Source organism: Apteryx mantelli, chromosome 12 (assembly GCF_036417845.1).
Source record: "Apteryx mantelli isolate bAptMan1 chromosome 12, bAptMan1.hap1, whole genome shotgun sequence".
Classification (NCBI taxonomy): Eukaryota; Metazoa; Chordata; class Aves; order Apterygiformes; family Apterygidae; genus Apteryx; species Apteryx mantelli.
Window position 1 is genome coordinate 15,119,418 of NC_089989.1, and position 16,521 is coordinate 15,135,938.

A 16,521-nucleotide genomic window follows, 5' to 3' on the forward strand; every position below is an offset into this window, starting at 1 on the left:
ATGGTAAAGGTCTCTGAGATCATGAGAGGACAGAGGAAGCAAACAGGCAATAACTGTTCATGGGCTCCTTCAGCACAAAAAGTGGGAGCCATCAAATGAAATTAGTGGGTGGCAGATTAAAAATAAACAAGAGGCTGTGAGAGTATTCTGGGAGGAATCGCTCTGCTCTTGCCTTGCTTGTGCTTTCTCCTAGATATCGGCTGTTGGCCTTTTCAAAAGCAGAGTTTTGGCTCAGCCAGACCTTCACTTTGACCCTGTGCAGCATTTCTGTACTGCAAATAGCTGATAATACTGCTTTGTAGTGCTCTAGTCTTGAGAGGTCAAACAATCAGCAAAGTCTGCAATGCGCTAGGTGTTACCCAAGTAACAGGAAAATAATCCCCTCTTTCAGGAAGATGCTACAGGCCTGCATTTCTTGGGGAGGGTGTGTGTGTGTGTGGGGGGTCCTTCTGGATCCTTAGACCTGCCCAGAGTCCCATGGCTGAGCCAGAGCTGTGGTTCCCATGTTAATTATAGTGAAGCACAGCTAAAACTGTTCCAATGCACAAGTTGTAAGTAGGAAAGCAGTGTGTCAATACCAAGGCTTCAGTAAGTGTCTAGCCACAAATGCGCAAAATTTTATAGGTCATTATGTGGTCTGTATTGTTAGGAACCCAGAAAGCTTCTTTGGAAAAGCTCCTCCAAAGCTACCATCTCTTGCTCCAGCTGCTTGTGCATTACATTATCTTATTTCTCTTTCCCTTCATTTAGCCTGCAGATTGCAAGTGCTTGGAGCCAGGGACTGTATCCCACCAAGGGTCTGTATGACCTGCAGCACAGCGCGATGCTCTGCTCTACCTGGGACCTCTGAGTGTGCCTGTCATAGCAAGCAATGTTACAGCTGTTAAGTCTTTGCTGGCTCAAAGGAGATGATTAATTTTGCCCATAAAGCAGCTGCTGTAAAATTGACTGTAATTCGTATTGACTGTAACCTGTATTTGTTTTTAATCATCGGAGAAACGTGAGCTGAAATGTGGTGATGACGCACTCCCTCAAGCGTTACGGAGAAACGGTGGCTATAAAGATGGATGCGGGGTTCCCCAGGGGGGACGACGGGAGATGCCCGTGCTCGGCAGCGGAGGTGGTCTCTCATGGGGCGAGGGGACGTTTCACCTAGATGATGAGGCGGGAAATTGCCTAGACCCCCCTTAAGGGCTTGTCACCCTGGGGATCCTCCACAACCTGCAGCGTCTTGGTCGCACGCAGTGGATGCTCGTCTGTCTCGTCCCATTTCCTGAATCTAAAGGAGCGTCTGGGAGCTAAGGTATAAGCTTTATGCTTTCCAGTTTTATTTATTTTCGGTGTGCTAATTTGTGCTTCTTTGCTGTTTTCCTTCCCTAATTTTTGCCCAGCAAAGAAACCCACTATATTTTGCATATCAAAGTGAAAGTTTAAGGGGCAGTTTGATAACAAGTGGGTAAGATTGGTGCAGGGCATCAGCACTCCGGAGGGGAAGAAGGAAAGTGCAGGAGATCCAATGGGTAGAAATTGACTGTGAACATGTTTTGGTGCAGATATTTACTATTGAGGATAGCTTTTCAAATAAACCTGCTAGTTTTTGTTTGTTTTTTTCCCCCCCTCCTTCTGAAGGAGTGCGAGTTTTAGGGGAGACCTGCCTGGAAGAAGCGACCTCTCAGCCTGCGGGCCAGGTTTGGGAACGGGGGTGTCTCCGGCTTCGCGTGGTCTCACCTTGGAAGGAGGACGCCGGCAGAGGCCCCCGCCGCGGACAGCGAGGGGCCCTGCGGTGCCGCCCCCGGGACACCGGGAGCGCCCGAGGCCTCGGGCGAGGCCTCCGCCGCGCGGGGCGAGCTGCCCCCGCTCGGAGACTACAACCCCCAGCCTGCACCGCGCTCGCCGCCAGCAACGCGCCGCGCTATTGGCTGCCCCGGAGCCGGCCGCCAATGAGGCGCGGGTATGTTGGCAGGCGGCGGAAGGGGGAGAGGTGTTGCTCTCAGCGGCTGCCCCGGTGCGAGAGGGGGGCGCGGCGGGGGAGGGCTTCCCCCCACCTCCCCGCTGGCATGGGGGGCAGCGAGAGCAGCCACGGCAGCAGGAAGGTCTCCTTCGGGCTGGATGAGCGGGAGCAAGTCCGGGTGCTGCAGGGCATCAGGGTGAGACGGCCTGGGAGTGCTGGGGGAGAGGGGCTGGGGGGGAGAGGGGCGCCGGAGGCCTGAGGGGAAAGGGCCTGGGAGGGAGAGGGGCGCCGGAGGCCTGAGGGGAGAGGGGCTGGGGGGGAGAGGGGCGCCGGAGGCCTGAGGGGAGAGGGGCTGGGGGGGAGAGGGGCGCCGGAGGCCTGAGGGGAGAGGGGCTGGGAGGGAGAGGGGCGCCGGAGGCCTGAGGAGAGAGGGACTCGGAGGGAGAGGGGCTGGGGGGGAGAGGGGCGCCGGAGGCCCGGGGAGGGCTTGGTCAGGGGCTGCGTGGGCCGGGAGCTGGGCTGAGGAAGGTGCTGTCGCAGCGCTGGCTGAGCTGGGGCAGAGCAGGGCAGGGAGTCAGGAGATGCGGTGTGGGGCTGGAGGAAAGGGGGAGTGGGGAAAGCCAGCAAGGAAGAGGAAGGAGAAGCAGAAGGTAGTGCCGAAGGAGTGGGCAGCAGTGGAGAAAAGGGCTGACTGCCGGAGCTTGGCCTTTCCTGAGGGATGAGGTGCAAAGCCTTTACCCTTTTCCACATTCTGCTCTCATCCCTTTTCCCCTTCTCCTCACTGCTTAATGTCACCCTTTGCTGCCACCTTCTGCTTTGCAAGCAATTTGATGCTAAAAGGTGGAAGTACTGGCTGGCTCTGAAAGCATCCAAGAGGAGAACTGTCTGCCCTTGAATAATGTTACCAAGTTCCTTAGTGAAGCACCACTGCCTGAACATGCAGGGCGAGAAGAGGTTGTTGGGGATTAGTGAGGAGTTAGGGGTGCTTCTAGGAGGGCCGGTGGGGAAGCTACTTCTCAGACTTTGATTTGAACATCTACATATGCGTGTCATGTAAACAAGCTCTAGAAGGAGCTGGTTGTATCATTCTTTTTGGTGTTGTTTTTTTTTTTCCCCCTCTGGATTTTTCTCCCTGTTACTCTTTAGTTATTTAATTTTTTTCTACCATCATTTTCGTTGTTGTTGCTTCCTTATACTTCTCTCTGGCTTTTTTTTTCCCCCTCCCTAAAATTCCTCTGAAATGAGTTTGCAGAGTGAGTTTTGCTGTGGTTACTTATCTTTTCCCCCACGTTTTGATCAATCACTTGACAGACATTAACTAGGATTGTGCCAAGTCTCCTTTTACAGGTTCTTTCAGGTAAAGTCATTCTTGCCTGATTTCTCTTTGCAGCATGCAGGTGGGGCCACTTCAGGGCTTAACCCCATCTACCATATAAGCAGCAAAACAAATTATTTTAATTTAGTCAACTGCTCCATCAGTTGCATACTGATGGAACTGGAGAAAAATGTGGGTTCAGTGTTACAGGTCTGTGTATGACCTGTAGGAGCTCCAAATGAAGAGGGCCCTATGTGTCACATGATATCTGATTAGATTAAATGAGCTGTGGTGGTCTCAGGTCTCTCCATTTGACTTCCAAAAGTAAAAGGTTTTATTTTATTTTTTTTGTTTTCTTTTTGTTTTGTGAAATAGAATAGTCATTCCCCATTTTTAGAGTACCATAGGGATTATTTGCTTTTTGAGGATATGTATATAAAAAGTAGTTCCACTGAATCTGCAGTTAACGAAGACTGGCTTCTTACAGGTTTGTGTTTTTAAAAGCCAGTTTCGATGCTTGCTTTCCGTATTCCTTTGGACATCTTTTTCTGGGTAAGAGGGAACATGTTCTCAGGCTGATGCAGAGCGCTGTGTGTTAGTCCATATGTGCATGCTGACTAACTGTGTAGAATGGCCTCAGGCTAAGTCCTATGAGTCATTGCTTCCATGGGGTGCTAATATGGAACTTTTTCCTTCAGCCCACTGCTGATTTTCATAAAGCTTGTAAAGAACTGAATTATTTTTGAGATATCTACTATCTCTGAGGTCTAAATTGACCGGTAGTATTGTATATTGTTTGATGAGACTGATTTCCCTCAGAAAACTAGGTTAAACTCTTGAAATAAATAAGCACTGCCCCCAGGCTTCAGATATATGATGATTAGTACTGGGAGTTCCTCCCCCCCCCCCCCCCCCCCAGTCAGCCCCAGGAGAAGTAAAGGCACTTCTCTAAAGCTGTGAATTTTGTCCTTGTCATTAATAAGACTTTCTTGCTGTCATGCAGTTTCTCTTGTGGTGGGTATTGTTATGTCTGGGGCTATCTCTCTTTAGATCCTATGTCAAAGGTACTGTGCATGTATATGTGTTTTGAATATAGCAAAAGTGTAAGGGGGGAGGGCAGAAGACCCCCAAAGTTGGCATGAATACAATGTATAACAGAGATATTAAAAATGCTGATAGATTTGGCAGCATTGGCGTCTGCTTTGTGCTCGGTACTGTCAGACTGTGACTGGCGTAGGTAGGGAAACTCTATCTCGTTTCATTTTGTTTTACAGTTTTGTGGTCAGCCCAGAACTGTTGACCGTGGTGGAAAAGAAGGGGTCAATCTTGCAATGCTGTGAGAAGCCCCTTGGACTGAATTTCCAGGAAACTTTGAGTTTACTTTCCTTTTCCTGGGTTTGAACTCAAGTAAGGGAGTGAAAATAAACTTCAGGTCGCAAAACCGGTTGCGGCCTTACATGAATAGGAGGGCGGCTGTGCAGTTGTTCTCCATCATATAGTTTGTGGCACTTCTGCTATGCAGAGCAGGGTTAGCAGGCATGAGGGGAGAGGAGGAAGGAAGCACAGATGGACTACAGCCTGCTTAGTTCCTTTACTTCCACTCCTGGTAAATACATCCCTGCTCAAGGGGTTGGCTTGTTTAACAGTGCTCTCCATCTTGGTTAGTATTTTGTGGAAGATTTGTTCTCCTCATCTGCAGCCTTTAGACTCGGCAGTTCGGGGACTTTATTGCTTACTGATATGTGTGTGTGGGGGGGTTTTTGTGTTTTTTGTTTGGCTGGCTTTTTTTTTTATGTGAAGTCAATGTACAGATGATGACTACCTGGATTCAAAGGAATCTGGTATTAAAATGGCTTAACCAGTAATATTTTGCAGTAGCATGAAAACTAACAAGTAGGAAACTTTTATAGTGAAATATGTATAAATTAAGACTTTACTTGGTTAATTTATGTTAATGTATGTCTTAGCTCTCTGACGATGTCGTGAACCGAATGAAACAATCTCCTCAACCTAAAAGGGACAACCAGAGATCGCCCCACTCATCCAATGGCACAGCATCATTGTCACCAGCTGCAGAAGGGACCCCCAGATCTCCTACAGGTACTGTCAGTCCCTATCAGATCTACTGCCTAGAGCTACGACACTGTTCTCAACAGCACTGCCAGTTGGATGTTATGTGGCATGCCTGTATCTTTTCAAGACTAGCTTGTTATGAAAGGGGCTCTTTGATTAGCCTTTGACATGTTCATGTAGGTAGATACCAGTATCATTGAACTTGAACATCACAGTCCTGAGATCCTTTTTATGTGTTTGTGAGAGGCAGCAATGTCATGTGGCAATTGGGATCTTATGGTTTTATCTCTAGCTCTATCTCTGTGTGACCTTCAGTAAGACAACTAGTTTCTTTAGGTCCTCCATTTGTGAAATGCTAATACCTACCTTCTCAGGTACATTAATGAAATTTTACGACTATGTGAAGATCTCTTTAGGATTTCAGATAAACATGCAATAAGAAAGGCAGAGAATTTTTATTTTTTCTTTGATTTCTAGAAAGCTGGCTTGTTCTCCCCTTTCCGTACACGGGGAGTATATTGTGCTGGTGAAATGTTGCTGTATGTTCTTCAGAAATAACTCGTGGAGAGAGGGGAAGGGGAAAAATTGATAGACTGACTAAGCTTGACTATTTTGTGACATGCCAATGGCCAGTGAGAACTTGGTCTCTGAACTTGTCCTTCTTTTCAAGTCAACTGTTTGATTTCTGTTGGTGATCAAATATACATTGTTGGTCATTGTTATCAATATGGATTTGTTTAAGGCATCCAGACTAATCTGAAGTTAGTGAACCTGGCCTTCACTATGTTTGCTGTTAGCCTACACTTTTTTTGAAAGTGGATTCAGCCTTATGGATAGTCTGAACTCCCAACAAGTAATCTCATGTCTGCTTGTGAGATCTCCGTAAGTACAAGGAAAGGAGGAGGTCAAGGAGAAGACTTAATGGAACTAGAGGAAAAAAGTGGAAAGACAGGACCAAAACTCTCTTTGTTTTTATATAAACCAGGGTTTGTGGGGTTCGCATCCTTTTAGAAGGTTGCTAACCTGCTAGCAACTTCTTTTAGAAGTTTTTGCAGCATGCCTTGTTCAGTGTGCCTTATTGAAGTTGGTGTTGGTGTCTCTTGCCTTCATGAATTCTAGCTGCATCCTCAGAATTTAAATTTTCTTGAGGCTTTTCTAGGTGTATTGGATTTTCTCATGGTGGGATAATACTCACTTTTGAAGTGTTCGTGTCTTCCCAAATGATCTATGATGTGTTGAGAAACTGTAGTCTTCTGCAGTTGTCACATGCTTCTGTCCTTCTTTCTAGGAATCCAGCCACCAATGGCAAGTAACTCTGATCAGAAGTCTTCTACAGCAGAGCAGGAGCTATATAGGAGGTGAGGTGAAATATTTCTTGAAGAAGATGCAGTTTAACTGCTTTTGGACCACATATGTATGGTTTACTTCAGTCTGAGAGCAATGACTGTATGTTTTAATGCCTACAGAACTCCCTCTGAAGCCTTGTTGTTCAGTTAAAGGCCATGGAGCATTTTGTGTAGTGCAAGCCTGTCCATTAGCCAAAAGGAGCAGGCGGGGGAGATGTGAGCAATTGGAATGGTGTTTGGAGAAACAGATAGGGTGGGCTAAGGTAGAGTTGGTAGCTACAGAAAATCATGCATTTTAAGACCAATGAAGCATAAACTTGAGTACAGTTACCTTTTCTGAGACAAATGAAGAAGTCCGATACTTTTTCTCAGGGATTTTGGAATCTCAAATGTGGTGTTGGGTTTAATTCGGTTCATACCTAAAATAATCAGGTCTGTCTTACCTGTCTGGTTCCTTTTGTGCTTCTTTTCTTAGATTAGACTTAGTGACTGTCAGCCCATTCTAGAGCAGTATGAATTTTTCATTCAAGGGGCTTAATTTTTTTAAGATATAAATACCTGTTAGATGGTGGTAAGAAAGAGACACTTTGCTGAAGAAAGTGTCCGCTTCTCTTTGTCCAAACCTCAGGAGTCTTCTCCTAGTTTTAGGTGTTGCAGGGCAGTAGGAACTTAGTTTCGCTATAACTCAGTGGCCTGTCTTTTTGTGTGTTCTTAAAGATGCTTTGAAGATCTGTCTTTTCATCTTCTTTCTTTTGCTGCTCTGGTGGCTTCTTTACTGTGCCTGTACTTTTCTGGCACAGGGTCTGTGTAGGTTACTATGAAAATGGGTCTCTTTTTCAGTATTGCTGTTGACTGGCCAAACCTGTAAAAACCTGGTGCACCAATCATGCTATCCCTGGTTGTATCTCTGGCTTTCCTAGGGGAGTCTCTGTATCTGTAAATCTGGTTCAGGATTTTTTTTTTTTTTTTTTTGGAAACTGAAATCAAAATTGCTGACGGTTTTCAGTGTTGACTTACTGAACGGCATCCAGAGTACTTGGTCTGGGAAGGGAGAGGGAGGGGCAGAAATATGGAGGAAATGCAGGCAGGGAAGACAAGGAATGGAGGAGTGGCTTGTGTGCATGTAGCTCAGCTGTGGAATAGGCACCAGGCCTGGGTGAGGTGAAAGGCATCTTGAGGAAGCTTGTGGATGACTCCAAATTGGGGGGAGCGGTCAATGTGCTGGAGAGCGGTGCTGCCACTCAGAGGGACCTTGACAAGCTAGAGAAATGGGAAAAGAGAAGCTGAGGGAACTGCATTGGTTTAGCCTAGAGAAGAGAAGGCTAAGGAGGGGGGAATTGTTGTCTTCAACTACCTAAAGTCGCGTTATGGAGGAGATAGTGCCAGACTCCTGTCAGAGATGCATGCTGAAAGGACAAGTGGCAGTGGATGCAAATTGCAGCAAGGGAAGTTTTGCCTGGATATAAGGAGGAGAAGAATGTCACAGTGAGAGCAGTGAAGCACTGAAACAGGTTGCACAGAGAGTATGTAGAATCTCTGTCCTTGGAGATATTCAAAAGTCGATTGGACAAGGCCCTGAGCAACCTGATCTAACCTTGGAGTTAGCTCTGCTTTTGTAGATGATCTTCAAAGGTCCCTTCTGACCTAAATTGTTCTGTGATTCACTTCATATTAATCTCTCTTTTCTTGCATGCAGGATTCCAACAGCTCAAGTTGGACTGAATTTCCTTCATGGCAGTCCTTGAGATTTAGGTGTCCGGGCTATGGACATGACAAAGCTGCTTCTCTCAGTTCTGTCATTGCATGTGTTCTGAAAGACTTTCTTCCCTTGTAGAGAAGCAAAATGGAGATGTCAGAGAGGCTAACTCCTTTTGTTGTTGTCGTATGTCTCTTGATCTTTTTTCCAAAGCAGCATCTATTTATCTAGTTAACTACTTTCTATTCTAACTGTTTTCAGGTCATACTTAAGTACTTAGTCAGATGTAAGTGAAGTATGAGCTTGTGTATGTGCAGTCTACTGACATTGCCTGGACTGTACATCACTGAACTTGCAGGTCATGTTTAAAGTTTGCTGGACTTCTGAATTCCTGCTGATACGCAGAGACTGTGAACAGGCTTTGTGCCAAACATATTATGCATTTGTGGCTTGGTTCTGGCCAAGGATTGTCCATGCTGAGTCACAACCCTGTTGCCAGAAGTCTGCTGATCACCTCCTCTCTGTTTGCCCTTGGCACTCTTGTAGGTACGAGCGAGAACAGGCACTGGTCCAGGAGGAGTTGCTCCGGCTGGCCAAGAGAGAAAGGGAAGCAGCCAGTGAGGCCTTGAATACTGCCCTTCAGCGGGAAAGGAGCAACACTAATGAAGAGAGGCAGAGAGCGGCCCAGCTGGTGAGTACAAAAAACCCTGGTATGTTCCACCCAGGACGAACTTAAAATCTCTCTACTTGAAGGAATTAATTAATTATCACTTGTGTAATGAGTTTAGAAATTGTGCTTTAGGCTGAAGTACTCGTTACCTCATAATTTACTTTTGTCTTACAGTGTAGCTGGCATGACCTTTGCCGTGCAGTGATTCTAAGGCCAAGGTTGTAGGGAAAGGCGTAAGCAATGACCGTGCTGAGGACAGCCTTCCCTGTGGGGGAGAGGGGACGGCTGGCAGCTCAGTGTGATGTGTGTGCATGGGGCTGCTGTCTGAACTAGGGAGGGTTCTGTTAAATTATCAAGTGTATGAAATGAATGTTTCACTACATACAAGATCAGATTCTGCTGACCTTATCTGAGCTTAAACAGAGCAAAGTTTAAGGAATCTAGAGTATAACTATGCAAATACCCAAATTAGTGAAAAGTACTAGTGGATTCTGTTATTTAAATCTTTCATGATGCTAATAACAGAAGAATTGTTATAAAACTATCAAGTGTTACAACGTTTTTGAAGAAGATCTAAGTTTGATTTTTAGGACCCAAGTATCTTAAACCCCCTTCTCCTTCACTGACTCCCGAACCCAATTCTTGCTGAGCAGGTGGACTTATTTTTGGGGACTTCTTCCAGCTGTAGTCTTTACTGTTAGTCATCTCTGTGTTGCTGAGATAACCTACTGGAGTTATTGTCATACCAGCTCTGAGAGGAGCAGTGATGGAGGCAGAAACAGTGAGATGAAACTGGGTAGAACAAATGTTTTTTTGAAAACCTTAAATGTACGGTAGTAATACTGGTGCCTAATACTCTTGTGATATCATTTTGTATCATATTCATTTAAATACTAACATTAATATGACAGTGGTGGCCTATAAACGAGATGGAGTCTTACTGAAATTGCCACTTTGCCCTGACCTGTAGCAGTATGAGGTGTCAGGGTGTGACACTGAGGTGGGACTATGCTTGCCACAGTGAGATGGATCTGCCTGTTCACTTAGGCTGTGATGTTGAAACTGTTTATTGAGAGAACTAGACTAAGAGTAATCCTCTTCTAATGCATGTTGAAAGGACAGTTTAGGGAGAGGATAGACTTGAGTAATGATGTATTTGTCTTCCTACCATCCTACTAATCTGTTGCATGTACCTGATTTAATTGCAGAATCCTTCTGTGGGTATGTCCCCCCCCCCCCCCCCCATTCTTTGAGTAGTAATAGTCTTATGTCTGGGTGAACCATGGCTTGGCTTGCAAAACCTTTTATATGAAGCCATTTGGGAAGGCTGAATAAATAAAATTCGTATAGGAGTGACTGTAATGGTTCAAGTTGAGAGTTCTTCTAGCTACAGGCCATTTCTGACAGTGGTCCATAGCAGATGCTTATGGATAGTATAAGAATAGAGCAAACGTATGGCAGTACTTCCTACCTGCGTATTCTCAGAGCTTAGGCCATTCTGTGGCTTAGAGGCTTCTCTGACAGGAGGTTGTATTTTCATGTTGGCGATTAACAATCCTTGATGGACTTTTCTTCTGTGAATTTGTCTATTTCTGTTTTTGGATCTATTTATACCTTTGACTCCGTGATATCCCACTGCATGTGGTTGGGCTGGTATTGGAAATTTCTTCTTGATAGTACACTAACAGTGGGAAGTCTGCATGAGTGCACTTAAGGATAGTGGTGTCTGAGGCAGGCGACTGCTGTTCCTCTGGGTAGGAGATCTGGGTCAGCAGGTACAACATTAGCTCTCTTTCCACTAGAAAGAGAATATTCTTTTTGTGAGTGCGATTAACAGACCTTTGTAGAGGGTGGTGGAGGGGGGGGAGGGAGGGGGGGAGTCAGTGGTTTTAACTTCAAATCTAAAGACATGGCCCTGCTCGGAAATAGAGGCCTGCCCTCCCGCAGTGAGGTGTGGAGACTGGAGAAATGTGACTAGCAGTGTCAGGCAATATTTGTGAAGCATAAAGAGGGCACCTCTAAACTGAGTTGGGATCTGACATCTAACATACAAAGGCTGTTCTATTACCTGAATTAGCTTTTAATGCTGCAGTGTCGCATACCCAGATATTGCATACTTGATGTTCTGCAAAAATCTGCTCAGGCTCTCTTAGTGTAACTCATAAAAGATAAACAGTGACCGTGGAGTGTTAGCCCTGAATGTTGTGCAAGAATGGAGAAACTGTTAAATTTCCTTGCTCTTTAACTATCTCTTGATCAGTCATAAATTTAAGACCCTTAAAAATAGAATAGTCTAGCCTGTTCTTCCAAAAATGAGGCCAAAGCTGTTGTCTGTTGGTTTCTGGGTGTCTTCCTAAGCAGGAACTATTTTTGCCAGCCTTTTAAATTATTGGGATTCCCTACCAGACTTACTTTATCTCAACTACACTTTTTTTTTTTTTTTTTTCCAGGCATGGGCATCTTATTCTGCTTTCTCAACCATAAACAAATCATACCTGTCCTTTGTCTTCTAGTGCTGTTTCCTTCCTTTATTTGGCATAGAGCTTGAATGTTTCTTGCTCGCTTTTCTGTTTCATAGTCCTAGAATATGAGGCAAATGATGAGTGTGAACTGCTCTTTCTCTCCCCTTTCCATCTTCTCCTTCAGGTGGAAGGGCATAGTGAAATTAGATACCTAGTGATGATCTAAATGTGGATGGATTATGGAATCTGGAAATTATCTGCTTAAACTTGTAAGGGAAAAAACTTTCAGGTTTTCTTGTTGTGACCCATTGGGGAAGCCAGAAAAAAATGAGGTAGCTCCCATGAGGAAAAGAACAAGTGAATAATTTGCCTTTAGCAGCCCTTAATTTAGTAGGATTTTATTTATTTATTTTAGACTTGCAGTAAGATCTTGAACTGCCTTGTGTCCTCAGCATCTCAATAGTTTGGTCATTAATAGTCTTTGCTGGTACAGTTGTCTCCAGTAATGCTGTAATATTCTCCCTTAACCTTAGCACTTATAGCTATAGCATTTGGATATATGGCCTACGTTTTGAAATGATTTCATTTTGATTGTGCTGAAAGTCATTTGGCATTTAATCTGTGTTCTTTATGATTTTCATCCACTGACTTTTATTATTAATAGTGTCTTTATGGAGTGATTCTTTAGTCTTATTATGTAGTGTATGTTCCTGATGAGACTGTGGACTACAACTAACTGTTGATAAGGGACTTGCTGTCAACTCCTGGGTACAGTTACTTCGTCACTTATGGGGTAGGGTACAATTTAAAACTGGCTGATTTAATAATAGGCACATTGGTTGAAAGAGGGATTTAGAATTAAGAACCTGGGTCCTGTTCTATGTTTTTGTCTCAATCTTTTTTTTTCCTATGACTTTGAACAAGTTACTCAGCTTTTAGATACCTTAGGTTTTGAGTAAAACGGCTTGAAGCTTTACTTTAAAAGGCTTTGTAAGTAGGAACTTTGCAGCATTCACTTTATTCTTTGAGTAAATATGGCTTTTGAGTGACTATATGGGGGCTGGCTCAGATGGAAATAATCTGTTAAGCTGCTGTAGAAGAACTCTCACCCGTTTGTATAGAGAGGAAATGTTTTGTATGTTTGTACAGTGTCTACCACTGCAGGATCCTGGTGCCGACTGGACCCTCTGAATAGTTTAATGTCATGAGTACTTGGGATGCAGCAAGGATTATATGTATAATACTTTGCAACAAGGTCTATGATGTTTAATGCTTGTAGCATGCCTTGTGTCTCATATGATTTATGCAAGAATTACTATAGCTGTTTTCTTAATTTTTTTTATTCTAGCATGAGGAACTTCCAAAGTTGTCATAAGCAAGTTATTTAATTGCTGGGTTGTGTTATGAATAGTCTCACCTCTTCCTGAATCAGACATCTTTTCTTTTTCATTTCCAATTAATCAAAATCTCTTCTTTCAGCTCCTCAGATCCTGTGTGTGTGGTGTTTTTTGTTTTTTTTTTAATCAACAAAAGAAACTTTGCAAGCAAAGCTGCTCTTTTCTCTCCTTTCTGCTTTTGTAATTTCCTAAGGCTGTACAGCATATGCATCAGGAACCTCCCTCCTGGAGGCAGTGGCTCCCAGCCTGCTGGTTTTCACTGGAACTTTGAAACAAATCAATGTGGAATTGGGGGGGGGGGAATAAATGCGATTAAGCAAAGACATCTCGTTACTACTCTGGAAAAGGAGGATTATAACCTATAAAATAGGAGGATCTCATTTAGGGGCCACGTGTGCCTGTGTTATCAGGACAGAGGAAGAGCAAATAGAATAAATGAAATTAATGCTTTGAAAAGAAGCATTACCCGGATTTGAAAATTGAACTAATATGGTTTGTGCAAAGTCCTGAAGTTCTTATCTCCCCATTTAATACCCCTAGGATAATGGCTTTGTCAGAGTTACTAACCAAAAGTCTTTCCTTCCTTTCCACTTTGAAAGAATGAATTCAGAAATGGAATGATGAAAGGACAAACTTTGCACCATAATTAGCTTTTTCAGGCAGGACTAGAGGGCATTGGTTGCTGTGTGGAAAATGGACCAGATTCAGAATTGCGAAGCTGCTGGGTTTCTCGAGCTGCTGATGAAGGACAACTTTCCCTTCCCAGCATTCCTGCTTGTGCCCTGCTCACTGGCTTGCTGGACGGCAACCTCTGCTTTCCAATGGCTCTAGCACTGTGCTGTTGTAATTAGCCTGCCTTGGAATATGAGTCTGGAGGAAATCCCCACAAATGTGAGGGTTTGTCCCATCTCTTGTTGCTTGAGCAACTGATCGTAGTTAGTCATAGGCCATAAGATTCCTTCCAAATTGCTTTTTGTTTTTGTTTGTTTGTTTCCGGATATAACCTATTTGCTCTTCAGAGCCTTTCCTCATCTCTTGATTCAGGAGAGAAGGGCTGAAATGAGAATGCTGGGTGGGAAAGGTTTTTGATCAGTGCAAAGATTTTGATATTGGCGTGATCTTGTCAATGTGGGATTCTGAAATCTTGAGGCTTGAATGTGTCATACTTTGAACACTTCCGCTGTTGGATTCATTGTCAGACTGATCTGACAGCTTAACCAGTATGTTTTCTTCCCCAGCTCAAAGGATGGGTGGGTAAAACTGCTGGAAATGACATAAATAGGCTGTGTTTATATATTTATGTAATGGAAAAACAGATTGAGAATTTCGATGATAACAGGGAGGTGATCAGACAGAGTAGTATTTTCTTTTGGCCTCATAGAGGGGAGGGAATGATCCAATAAGCCCATGGATGGAAAGATTTCTGTAGGTTTCTGGTCACTGATGAAGCTTTAAGCCAATCTTGCATACTTTTTGCTGTAAATTCCCCAGTGTTGTTGGACTGATACCAGCTTGACCAGATGGTCGACCAGATGTTGACCACCTACCAGCTGTAGATGCAGTAGATGTAGATGCATCCTGAAGATGGTTTTAGAAATGGTGCTGGACATGACTGAGTTTTGTTAAAACTTTCAGTTACTTTCTGTTAAGCTGGGTGTCGGCTTCATTCTGGCTGATCAACACTCCAGAACGCAGAAGCTTTTGATGCGCACAGTCTCCTAGCATTGTGACAAGCTGTGGTGACCAACTGAGGTCCAGTAGTGGCGTGGTGCTTCTTGAAACTGTGACAGTGCAGTGATGGAAGTGATGTGAGGCTGCCGTTTCTGAGGTGAGGCTTCTGTTGTCAAAACTGCCTCCCTCCCCCGTTTATTCCCCCCGTAAATTAATCGATTGAAAGATACTTCCTCTGAGACCTTTGTGTTGCGGGTTGGATACTGCTTGCACTGGGGCAGTTTTGTTGGTCCTGTTTGCTCTGCAGCTAAAAGGTAGTACCAGGGCTAAAACCCTTCCCCTTCTGAAGCTGTAAGTCTATATGTAGGAAATAAGTTCTTTCTGGAAAGAGGCATTGCTAACACAAATCTTGATTTATTTTTTTTTTATTTTATTTTTATTTATTTATTTATTTAGTGTTTGGTTGTTCTTTAATTTCTGTGAATGTTTTTTCATTGAACTGCGGAGTTTTGTGGGTGAAGCATAAAACATTGATTTAAATCAGAAAGTATGGAGGCTCACTTTAAATAATAGTACATGAGGAGAAGGCCCATTCAGTTATTTTTTTCTTTCAGACTGATTTTTTTCACTGATGTTACAGTGATTAGAAGCAAGTATCTACATATGTTTATTAAAGGAATGACACTCTCCAATTTTTTTTTTTTTTAAATTACTGATGCACTTATTTACTAAAACATGAATTCTTACATAAAGTTTGCTTGGGTAGTGGCGCTTGTGGGGGGCAGTGTCTCCTAATCAATGTTGTACCCTGAGATTTTTTTTTGCTAGCAGAGCGTTCTCATACTATGTGTAAAACACTTACGTGCCATTAATGTCATGCAAGGAACTCTTTGAACTAGGTTAACTTGAATGAAGTTTTCTTTGGCTAGATGTTGGAATGCGCTTGTTTCTGATTGCTTTCACTGATTGGGTAAAACTGTCTTTTAAAAGTGTTGATACAAAAGGAAGGATGTGCTTTTGGTTAATGATTTATTGCAAAGAAAGATAATACTCATAGTTTGTCTATTAAGGAGAATTTTTGTGTTCTCCTTTAAGTTTAAAACTGGCAAATTTCAACTTCCAAAAATGGAGCATCTGGACTTGTGCCACTCCCAGTTGTTTTCTCCCTGCAAGCAATTAGTTGAACGGAGCAGGTTGAAGACACTACGCCTCTGGAAGGCTCCTCCATCGCCAGAGCTGCTTCCGTTAGTTAGATGGTAACTTCTGCTAGTTCAGGGCTTGTGGCATACAAAACTCCGGTAGTAAATGTATGCTTGAATAGCTGAAGGATTTTAGCAGATCACAGGGAATTCAGATCTTAGCCTGTGTTGTCCGAACTTCAGAATAATTTTTAAATGGGTTTAATTTTTTAAAAACACTTAGTAAAATTCTCTGTGGGGCAGAACTTTGCAGTTAACGAACATGCAATATCGCTTTGCCTGTACCAAAGGCTGGTTCAGCCTCTGATTAGCTGTCTGCCATTAAGCATGTGGTGTGTTATGGTCTTCCTTTGGTGTCAGTGCTTCTAATTAGCAGAGAGTGTGTCACTAAGTGCCAAAGACGTATCTGAAGAGCAGACAGCCTTCACTTCTGGAAGTCGTCTTTTGGTGGTTTTATTATTATTATTTTTGACCTGAAAAAGTCTATTAAGTAGTACCATTAATGAAGGTATTTGTTCTGTTTCTCTGCATCTTTAATGTCTGATACGGAGACCTTCTCCTGCTATGTACAAAGGAGAGTTGTAATACTTGGAACGAACGTGCCTTTGCTCCTGCTGGTGAGGAGTCTGGGCTGGGTTATGTGTCTGTGTTGCAAGATACTGATAGGGGAATTAAATAGCTGGGCTGAATAGCCTCAGAACTTGCTCCTTCTCTCTCTCTCTCATTCTTGCTGTCTGGGTT

The 16,521-nt window shown here is 43.7% G+C and overlaps 1 protein-coding gene across 4 annotated transcripts in view; it reads left to right on the forward strand.

Annotated features, from left to right (window-relative positions):
• The first annotated feature begins 1,964 nt into the window (after positions 1–1,964).
• CHCHD6 (coiled-coil-helix-coiled-coil-helix domain containing 6) overlaps positions 1,965–16,521 on the forward strand; it is a 117,242-nt gene continuing 102,685 nt past the window's right edge. For 3 of the 4 annotated variants that reach the window (XM_067303318.1, XM_067303320.1, XM_067303321.1), the window contains exons 1-4: positions 1,965–2,147; positions 5,234–5,366; positions 6,628–6,697; positions 8,928–9,072. In XM_067303318.1, the coding sequence (XP_067159419.1) occupies positions 2,058–2,147; positions 5,234–5,366; positions 6,628–6,697; positions 8,928–9,072 (438 nt within the window). In that variant the 5' untranslated portion in view covers positions 1,965–2,057. Of the gene's footprint in view, positions 2,148–4,542; positions 4,674–5,233; positions 5,367–6,627; positions 6,698–8,927; positions 9,073–16,521 lie in introns of those variants that run through there. The other variant, XM_067303319.1, reaches the window with a different exon arrangement.